Source organism: Danaus plexippus, chromosome 19 (genome assembly GCF_018135715.1).
Source record: "Danaus plexippus chromosome 19, MEX_DaPlex, whole genome shotgun sequence".
Taxonomy (NCBI): domain Eukaryota; kingdom Metazoa; phylum Arthropoda; class Insecta; order Lepidoptera; family Nymphalidae; genus Danaus; species Danaus plexippus.
Genome location: NC_083549.1, coordinates 7,418,334 through 7,429,212, shown reverse-complemented (window position 1 = coordinate 7,429,212; position 10,879 = coordinate 7,418,334). Strand labels below are relative to the sequence as shown.

The 10,879-nt window shown below is 33.9% G+C and overlaps 3 protein-coding genes across 4 annotated transcripts in view; 1 reads left to right on the top strand and 2 right to left on the bottom strand.

Annotated features, from left to right (window-relative positions):
* Nucleotides 1–410: 410 nt before the first annotated feature.
* Nucleotides 411–2,521, bottom strand: LOC116768054 (ribose-phosphate pyrophosphokinase 2). The gene has a single exon (XM_032658672.2). It carries the CDS (start codon nt 2,321–2,323, stop codon nt 1,295–1,297), a length of 1,029 nt encoding a protein of 342 aa, XP_032514563.1. The 5' UTR covers nt 2,324–2,521; the 3' UTR covers nt 411–1,294.
* A 348-nt stretch (nt 2,522–2,869) lies between these two features.
* Nucleotides 2,870–7,586, top strand: LOC116767858 (histone H4 transcription factor). Its single transcript, XM_032658358.2, has 7 exons — nt 2,870–3,253; nt 3,530–3,674; nt 4,861–5,102; nt 5,474–5,677; nt 5,963–6,180; nt 6,545–6,793; nt 7,167–7,586. The coding sequence occupies exons 1-7, from the start codon at nt 3,020–3,022 to the stop codon at nt 7,483–7,485; spliced, it is 1,611 nt and encodes a 536-aa protein (XP_032514249.1). The 5' UTR covers nt 2,870–3,019; the 3' UTR covers nt 7,486–7,586.
* LOC116767859 (spermine oxidase-like) overlaps nt 7,526–10,879 on the bottom strand; it is a 16,033-nt gene continuing 12,679 nt past the window's right edge. For both annotated transcript variants that reach the window (XM_032658360.2, XM_032658359.2), the window contains exons 2-7: nt 10,523–10,693; nt 9,935–10,147; nt 9,577–9,784; nt 9,310–9,506; nt 8,858–9,232; nt 7,526–7,830 (exon numbers count right to left, since the gene is read on the bottom strand). In XM_032658360.2, the coding sequence (XP_032514251.2) occupies nt 7,593–7,830; nt 8,858–9,232; nt 9,310–9,506; nt 9,577–9,784; nt 9,935–10,147; nt 10,523–10,686 (1,395 nt within the window). In that variant the 5' untranslated portion in view covers nt 10,687–10,693 and the 3' untranslated portion in view covers nt 7,526–7,592. The remainder of the gene's footprint in view (nt 7,831–8,857; nt 9,233–9,309; nt 9,507–9,576; nt 9,785–9,934; nt 10,148–10,522; nt 10,694–10,879) is intronic.

Here is a 10,879-nt window from a genome sequence, read left to right as displayed (position 1 = left end):
CTTGTCACACCGATTTATTAATAAGTGGATGCTGGCCGTAATAATATATTTTTTAATAACTTTTGAATATTCATTACTTACATATGGACGATACCCTGTATTAATACTGCCTTGCACAATATTAAATATTCGTATTAATTTTTTTCTTTAATAAACTAAATTGAACAGAAAAAATATGAATATATAGTTGAGAGGTTATTTACTTCTGTTATCTGATTATTAATTACTATTAAACAATATACAAATCTGATTTCTGACCCGCTGTTTTCTCGAGTTGATATCGGCGACGCGCCTATGACAAACATTTACATCACATCGACCTAGGGTCAAATCATATTATTAAAGATCCACTGATGTAATTCGTTGCTCAAATCAACTAGTAACTAGTTTCAATTTAAAAAAACACCAAGAAGTATTTATATGTGTATTCTGAAACTGTACAAATAAAGAAAAGAGTTTGTATAGATACATAATAAAAAAATTATGAATATTAGTATAGAATCGAAGGGTTTTTTTTTTATTTAATTCTTCCAATTTCAAAATTTACACATCAAGCAAAATAAATCTTGAATTTATTTTTAGCTCTAATATTACATTCAATGTATAAAATTTAACTAAAATAAAGGTATTTATTAATGTCGAATTTAGCTAACATAATGTTTTATACAAATGAAGGCCAAACCAAAGGTTTATATTATAAACATGAAAAAAATCTTTAATAAAAAAATATGTTTTTTCGCTTCAAATTTAATATATAATAACTATGTAGTTAAAGTGAATAATAAAACAGAAAACATGCTGTCTTTTACAAAACAAATGTCTTAAATGTTCTATTTTTAGATCTCTGAAGTAATATAACAAATTTCATAGCTACGACCCTAAAGAAAAGAAAGGGGAAAATGTGAATTCTCCTAGCACATTTATTCCGATCATATATAGCCAATAAAGCTTACCTAATATGTAAATGCATGACTTTATACTTTTAATATGGCAAAGGTCTAATCTATATGAAAATTACTTTTGTATGAAATTTTGTATCAAAATATTGTTATAAAAATTCATATATATTTATGCATAAACAAGCCGATTCAATTTATGACAACACTAGTCTTATATTAACTTAATGAGATTAAATCTATAGCTAAAACGGTCAAGTCCAACATTCTATTCGTGGATTACAATATTGTAACGGCCTTACAAAATCAACCAAAAAAGCTTCAGTGATAATTGTGTCAATTGGATCTTTATGATGTCGGAGACCATACCCTAATATTAAGTATAAAAAGTAGTATAACTAATATGGAACATTAGAAAACAAGTATGAAACTGATTCGCCGTTGTGTGTACGTCGGACAGCCTCGGCGAGCATCATGGACACATCGATGCATTGGATTTTAGGACAATCCTGCATATGCCTTTCTTGGGGAATTGTATTTGTTACCACTACAGCCTCTAGACAGGCATTGTTAATCCGAGAAATGGCTGGGCCAGAGAAGATTCCGTGAGTTAGTATAGCATAAACTTTAGTAGCCCCGGCTTCAATTAATTTCTCGGCAGCATGACAGATTGTCCCGCAAGTATCCGCCATGTCATCAACTAGAATAGCTGTGCGGTCTTTCACATCACCAACTAACACCATTGAGGCGACTTCGTTAGCTTTTTTCCGTTCTTTATGGATGAGAGCGAATTCTACATTCAATCTATCAGCGATGGACGTCACTCTTTTAGCACCACCGGCGTCGGGGGATACTACGATACTTGTTTTCCAGTCCGGTATGTTTTCCTTGATCCATTTCAACACCGCCGGCTCGGCGAATAGGTTATCGACGGGGATATCAAAGAAACCTTGAATCTGTGACGCGTGAAGGTCCATTGTTATTATATGATCGGCCCCAGACACTGATAAAATGTTGGCGACGAGCTTCGCCGTAATTGGAGCCCTGCTTTTGTCTTTCTTATCCTGCCTAGCGTACGGAAAGCAAGGAATCACGGCGGTCACACGAGATGCGGATGCAATTTTACATGCATTTATCATTATAAGCAACTCCATCAGATTATCATTAATTTCACCACTACCACTCTGAACGATGTAAACATCTTCGCCACGGACGGATTCACCGATCTCAACACACGTTTCCATGTTGCTAAATTTCTTGGTTACCACTTTACCGAGATCTATGCCCAGACGATCGACGATTTTCTGGGCTAACTCAGGATGCGAGCTCCCGCTGAAAACTTTGATGTTTGGCATTCTGGTGGCTAAAGGTGAAGGGAGATGATCTAATTTATTCACTACTTCTTCTAGAGTTATGGTTGATTTCATCAGCACCTGAGCGGATTGCACTCCGATCCTCAGGCTGATGTTCTTACACAGTTATTGAATCAAACTGTTTAGGATCGTTAAGTAACAATAGTAATAGATTAAATTAAAATTGCAACGTGGGGATTCTTTCCCAGTCTCAATACGCCGCACTTTACGCGCTAGCTGCCTGGCACGCACGTTTTTATACTTATTGAAAGAATTGTCAATCGAACGACAGCAAAACAAATGGCAATACCGATTTTAAAATATAACTTGTTATTTTTATAAACACTTTGCTTTCAGTTAAACTGTAAAAATAGAATCTTTAATACAAGTTAAAATCAAACAAAACGATAAAATTCCTAAATACATATAATATAAGGTGGATATTACAGAAAATATTACAACTTAGACAAACTTTAAAAAAATAGTTTTTAAATTTTATTTGTTGTTAAATATATACTCACATATTGAAATTTAAATTATTGATAATAATCAAAACCTCAGATATCCAAGATTCACTAAAGAAAATGGAAAATACTAATGTTTGTAATGTCATTACATCCGTTATCACATGCCAGTTGTCAAATTAGTAAATAACATTAAACTTCAGTGTTTTCGAAATTCGGCATTTGTAAGGAAATATTTAAAAAATAAGAGACACGTTCAAATTATTAATTACTTTATTTAATAATTATATACTTTATTTCAAACGCCATGGAGGAAACAGTAACTAATGCGTCGGATGTTGATAATTTTAAGCTCAAAAGATGTACAGATTGGTTGCTTCAGCAGAATAATCCAGACAAGTTGACCCGACAGAATCAGAATGATATTCAGTTTATTATCGAAACGAATGCCCATAGAAAGAAATTTTTCCTTTCCGCTGCAGAGGATGAGGCAACAGTTCCAACTGGGGTCGATGAAAACACAGTCGAACCGGCAACCGTGGTATATATTGACATTGTTTACGCGATGTGCTTAATTTTTTTAAAATATTATATATTTATAATAAGCTTGATCATTGTAAATGTTCGTATCTAAGCTGTGGGTTACGGGTATTAAACTACAGAATGTGTTTTAAAATATAATTTTCTATGTAATTACTATTTATTTTTATATAAAATTTTTCCCAACTATCCATTAATATTGATACTTGTACAGTCAGTTTGTAGAAGCATTATCTATGTTATAAATGAAATTAAAACAATTATTATGTTATTACAGCCTTTGGCCCGTTTACGTAAAGACAATATACGGATGGAGTGTGAATGGCAATCCTGCAGGAAGTTCTTCACTAACTATGAAGTGTTTCAGAAGCATGTAACAAAACATGCCTCTGACTTACATGTTATTGATATGGAAGGTGATGGTAAGCATGCATTCATATTATTCTAAACGATTTAGTAATGTCTACTATAAACTTATAAAATATTATAATGTGTAGACTACATGATATTTTATATTATATATGTCACTGTAAAGCAGTAAAACCTAAGATTTACCAATTCTTAATGGTAAACATCTAAAAAGCAAAAAGGTTAGGTTAGGTTTATAGAACAATAACTAAGGTTTAGTCATTGTTCTATTCCTAAAACAAAAAATTATTAGCTGACAGCAGTAAAACCTAGCATATACTGAATTTGAATGGGAAAAAATTGGTTGATTTTCAACAATTATCAACTAATATCGGTAAATCCCATGCTTTACTGGAAAATCTCAAGATTTGCTGTAAATGGAGCTTTTTTTAAAATAAAATACATTTTTTTTTATTCACACTATTATTAATTTATATTTATTGAAATTTTTACCACTATTTTCTTAATTTAAATTTATTAAAATTTATTTTCTATTTTTTAGTTTGGTTTTCTATAAAAAGTGTGTTTTTTAGTTTTTTTTAACTATTATTTATTTTAATGTTGTAAGGTTAAGCCTTTTATATAGTCTATGTTCTATGTGTGAATGGTTACCAATATCATTACATATGTATGTACAAAATGCTATTGATATAATGGAGCCTAGATAGTAAGTAATAGTAGGGAATAAAATAGAGTGTTTATAATGACTATGATTATTTTGTTAGGCATTACTAGTCTACTAAGTTTAATAAGACTTCACAAGACAGCCAAATAGATAAACCATGTACCTGAGTGCTTGCCTGTGATATGAAACACTGTCTAGGAAGGTGTCTACAAGAGGTTTAAATACTAGAGAGGTCTTAAGATACATGACATCACTTTGCTTTGTGTGTGTCATTTGTGGTTGGGAAATTTGAAAAAAAATAATGTTTTAATATTAATACACTTTAAATATTATACCACCTTGTAAGTTGTTGATAGTTAAGTTTGTCTGTCCACATATTCTCAGTTATCTTGAGATGCAATCTCATGTATATTTGTCACAAAGCATCTGTAACTGGTAATAACTAATAGGTGTAATCTTTTGCTGCATGATTAGGCATCTTGGACCCTCTACCCTATGAGGAACTGAGGAACTAGTGAAGTATTTAATTTGTTAGTACCTATATTAAGTCCTTGTATGTTTTTTTTGTTTTCCAGTGGACTATGTATGTCTGTGGGATATTTGCGGTCATCGCACCAAGGACTTTGTTGAGATGGTGCGTCATATTAGCTATCACGCTTATCACGCAAGACTTCTAGCCATCGGTTACAACGCTCGAGCTACACTTAAACTGGACCAGTGTAAGAAGGACTCCAGCCGCCGTAATAGACTACCCTCGCTGAAGTCCGATCATTGTTGTATGTGGATTGGATGTTCGGAAACTTTTTTTTCTATACAGGTATTAATACAGTCGAGAAATAAGATTAGTAATAATTATATCTAGACTGTTATGTAACAAATTTTCTACCAATTTAATTTTCTTGAGTTTTGACAACATAACTGTACTTTTTTTGGATTTTTAATTTATATGTGTAGTTAAAAAGACACAAGTTTTCGATTTAAGAAACTAATTACCTTTTTTTCTGTACAAGTGTTACCTAACACTGATAGACATAAAAAAAAACTGAATAAATAATAAAATAAGAAAATTTTAAATAAAATAATGCTTATTTAAATAAAAATACATTTTATTTATGGTATTCACTTACAGTGAATACTCATATTACACTAAAAAAAGTCTTAAGTAACTCTAGCAGTTATATCTTCCAGACGTTTCTGGACCACATGAAGCATCATATTTTCTACTCCGACGACTATCTCTGCTCGTGGGCCGGTTGTGGAGCGACCTTCACTAAGCGACATTCCCTCGTACTGCATCTGAGATCACATACACAAGAGAAAACCATAGCCTGCTTCCATTGCGGCAGACATTTCACATGTAACAGGAAACTTAGCGATCATTTAGCGAGGCAGGTAAGTGTGGGACCGTGTTAGGTTAGGTTAGGAACTGTCTTTTTTTCGAACGTTTTTTTAAATTTTTGTTTCTACTAAAATCTGATTGTACTAAATGACTAATGAAACTACATTCTCATCTCGTCTGTCAATGATCACGGTTGATCCAACCCAAAACGCCGGGAGTTTGTAGTTAAACATAATCAAATACGTTCAGTAACCCGAAAATATTAGTTTGATTTAAATTTTAATTGAACACACGCGAAAGTCTTAGATGTCATTATTGATTGTAATAATTTATGTCAGAACGTAGACCCGTCGACGGGCTACCCGTGTAACATGTGCGGCACCGTGCTGGCGAGCGCGTACCTCCAGCGCGAGCACGCCCGCCAGCACGTGTCGGCGTACGCGTGCACTCTGTGCGACATGTCGGCGACCACCCCCGCCGCTCTCGCCCACCACGTGCGGTACCGACACCTCGCCGACCACGCCAGGAGCTTCGCCTGCCCGCATTGTGTATACAGGTCTATGTTCGACATTACATGTTTAAGTGTATATGTGCGCTATAGTGTGTGTGTCTGTGTGTGTACATACGTGTCTGCGTACGCGCGCGTACTTGGACGTGTCAGTGCGTGCTCATGTCTTTTGGGTACGTACACGATAATTTGTGTTTTTTTTTAATTACTGTTAAATAACAACTACATATTAATTAATTTAAAATTATCTTCACTTCTTTATATGAAAAGTGTTCTTCAGGGATACAGTTTTGCATCTCTTTTACTCTCCATCCACTTTGCTGATATATATTTTACACGTGTGTTTATAACTTGATGGGTAATAATTTGATAATTATTGAAAGTTATTTTAATTTGAAAACTTAATTATCAGAGCGGTGACTAAATGTGATCTGCGCAAGCACATACTGACACATACAAGAAAAGCAAAGAAAAAGACTAAAGACGATAGCGAGGATTCCGATGTTTCTGATGCAGAAGTCAAAAAGAAAAAGGAGCCAAAGAAATACGTGTGTCACTTGTGTCAGAAAGACAGCAAGATATTCTCGCGCGGGACACGACTCACCACACACTTAGTAAAGGTACACGGAGCACAATGGCCGTTTGGACACAGTAGGTTTAGGTGAGTCGAGAAAATCAGTAATCACAAATAATAAGAAATATAAAAAGCAATAACACAACTAGGAGCCGAACTTGCGACGCCCAGAAAATTACATTTTTCTATCTGAATTAGTGCTGACTCAACATTGCTTCAATTATTAATACATATATAGAAACAGGTTATATATCCCTACCTTTCTTACGAGACTGATTTATAAAAAAAAAACTTATTTTTTTTTATTATAACTAACAAAAAAAAACCGACTTTAATCGACTCATTTGTCACCAAAACGGCATTAACGTCAAAAAGTAGTCTAAAACTATTCAGAATAATTAAACTATGTTGTTGTTTTGATTAAATAATCTAACTGAAGTGTTCTATTTTTAAATATCAGATATCAAATCAGCGAGGACGGCATGTACAGGCTGACTACAACGAGATTTGAAGTTCTAGAAGTCTCCAAGAAGATTGTTGACGGCTACAGCGGTCCTAAGGAATCACTGACTAATACATTCGAATTCGATCTGAAACAGACGGCGGACGCCACGGAGACCACGCCCAAGAGGTTCGAAATAACCTTGAAGAATACCAACAAGAGTGACGAGGGAGGCTGCAAGCAGGCCGGGGCTGTGGAGATAATGATGTGCGATGTAGACCAACAAGGAAACATTATAAGCACCGAGACCATTAAGTCTGACGTTGTTTATACCTAAACGTTATATAATATTACGTGTTAGTAATAAAAAATATAAATAATAAGATAACTTTTATTGAAACAAACAAAATGATAATAAAATCTTTTATATTATGAAAATGATTTTTATTTTTTAAGCTTATCTACCAATCTCATGGCTTCTCTGAAACCTGCTTCGATAGCCCCGTGGGCTGAGGCGTGTTGATGATGGGAGGTGGCTTCACCACCGAAGCATACGACGGGGAAATTATCACCGTGATACAATGGCTCGCTGAGCTCCACGGCGCCGCAACCGATCTCCTCGCTGGCAACACTCCTGTACGAGTAGGACCCACGAGCTAACGGATTTGATGCCCATTGAGATCTATAACGAGATTAAATTAGCTAAAACTATATCTTTCATATTCACACGAGGTGAAGATGGACACAGAGTGAGCGAAGTGTTGGGCAACATGAAAAATTATTACATGTGCGAAATGAATCGGAAACAAAAACAGTTTTGAGTGTATCTAAGATATTAAAAAATATATTTTACAAACTAAAATCACGAATATGATATTTGAATGTGTTTCTATTTCATGCGGAAATCATTTCGATTAACCTTATAGTCCAGGAGGTATCGGCGCACGAGTGCCGAAAACTGTTCTCTTCAAATTTCCCAACTGGTGATATAAAAGCACGTTGCCGGGGGACGGCCTGGTGCCATTTTGTTTAAACCGAAATTATTTAAACAATTCCAATAAAGAATATGAAAAATAGTTGTCCAGTTGAAAATAACAATTCCTTGAAATTTTTTAAAGGATCGCATTAAAAAATTTTGGTCGAATAGTTTTCGGCACTCATGCGCCGCTTCCTCCTGGACTATTACTATGTGCGTACCTACTACGCGAATCATAATCACGCAGTTTTAAGTTGTCTGAATTTATTTATTTTTTTATGTTAACTATGGCTTCATTCATATGGAATAGTGATATATTTTAACCAAAGTCAAAGTTTTTATTTGTTGAACTAATTTAATTTTTTTTTTATTGAATACTGTGTGGAGAGAACACAAATGTCTGAATTTAAATTTGTCCTGTCTTCTTTAAACGGAATGTCAGAGGCAAGTCATTAAATAACTAAGGATTACGCAAAAATTTCACTCAAACTTATAATAATAATAAATAACAACAAATTTGTTGTTTCGAACTATTTACGTGAGAAACCGTGTGTAGAATATAATAAGAGTATTTTATGTGCAGACTTGCAAATACACAAATAAAAGACTATTTTAATACGAGTCACGATGAAAAATGTTTGTTAAGTTTTATAACTCAATCAAATAGGTTATTATTCAATTATTTCAAATTGTTTCATATACTCGGTCACTCAAATTCAGTATGAAAACTCACCTCATTACTGACTTCACGGGGCTCATTTTGAATTGTTTACCGAACAATACTTTCAGCAGTTTCATCACGCCGTTTTTGAAATCTTCCTCGTTGACTTTCTCCATTTGCACCGCTCCGTCGCCGTATATCCAAGCCAGTAGAATATTCGGATAATTGTCGATAGAAATAAAACTGAATATTTCCGTGAGCCATTTCTCGTTAGTTGAGAATTTAGATTTATCTCTGTCAGTCCACAGAACAGTGAAACTGGCTGGTGCTTTCGGCCACCAAGCCTTGTCGAATTCGACGTATATTTTGTCCAAAACACATAACTGTAGATTGTTTATTGCGTTGATTTTCTCTTTCGGTAACGGCGGATTAAACAATATGTCGTGTCTAAAAAAGAAACGAAATAATGAATAGAAAATATAAATGTAAATAAATAATTATAATATAACCTAATTTTATTTTACCGCTCTTTCAAAACGCCAACCGATACAGTGACAATGACACTTTTCGCGGCGTACAAGCTGCCATCTTTACATTTAATCTGCACTAAAGGTTTGCCAGAATCAATTTCCGGTTTGTTTGTCTTCCATTTTATAATTTCAACTTCTTTGTTCAGATGAATTTGTATCGGCAGTTCTTTAGACGCATCCGGATATTTATTCTAAAAAAATTTTTATATTGGAATATTTTTACGTAAATATAGATTGAAAAATTTAAGGGCTTCAAAATACCAGCAAGATATCGAAGATAGTTTTGTATCCTCTTCCTTTCCAATGAAGCATGAAGTCACCTTCGCACACTCGCATTTCATCTAAACCCCTCAAGGACTTGCCTTTTTTGGGGTCAACCTGACCTCCGACTTGTTTGTCCCTTTCGAACCATTCCACGAAGCTCTGCGTCAAGCTTGGATCTTTTCGCAGTACAGAGTTCGTTTTCGCCCTATAACAAGGAATTTTATGGTCTACTCGACCTCAAATGTCATTTAATGTATTTAAGTAATTAATGATCCGTAAGATGAAAAATTGCTTTTTACAAATCTATTGATCAGGTATTGTCTTGATAAAACTATAAATTAATCCAACTACGTACGCTTTTCGGATACATTCGGATATCGACAGTGTATTATTTTTATTGGCCTTCGACAGTTCATCATTCAGCGCTTGAAGAATTCCTTGACTGGTTTCATCTGGTACAGGATCCCCGTTAGAAAATAAAAACCACTTGTCATCCGGCTCCGACCTACCAAGAAGGTCCAATTTGTTTGCCATTTCGAAAACTTTATTATCCTTTTCGCCATGACACCTGAAAATAAAAAAAAATAGTCATTACTTAATCGACATCGAAAAAGTATACTATATATTACGAGCAATTGATTTTTGAATACATTTAGTACAAATTATTTTTCTTATGTTTTCCAAAATTTGGACCTGCACTATATGTATAGTTCATAAATATTCATAATTAGAGAAATTTAAATGTATGTGCAATTAAAGTATTTTTAATTATATTTCTTTAAAGTTGAAGGAAAAAAATTTTAATCGTTACATTATATTTCTGTTTATTGATCAACTTATTGAATACACATCGCATTTGTACGTAAATACATCGATAGCAAAAACATTTAAATGCTGTAAAATATTTATTTCCTTGTCTATTTTAAAACAAATATATATTCACCAGGCAGCACCAAAATCTAAATATTTATTGCCAAATGGAATAGATAGAATTCTACCGCCGATTCTGTCAGCGGCTTCCAATCCAATAGCCCTCAGACCATTATCATGAAGCTTCCTCAGAGCAGCTATCCCTGACGCACCACAACCCACAACAATCACATCCATCACTGGTCTGAAAATGAAAATTTTAATCTGACACAAATTTTTCTTGTCTAACTCGTCAGATAGTCTCCAGAATGTATATTATCAGTCCTAGGTCTTATCAGTAAAAATGGTTGTTTTTATGATAACTAATAAATATGTTTGCCATATAAAATAATAGACAAAATCGTTGATTATTAATTCATATTTAAAAAAC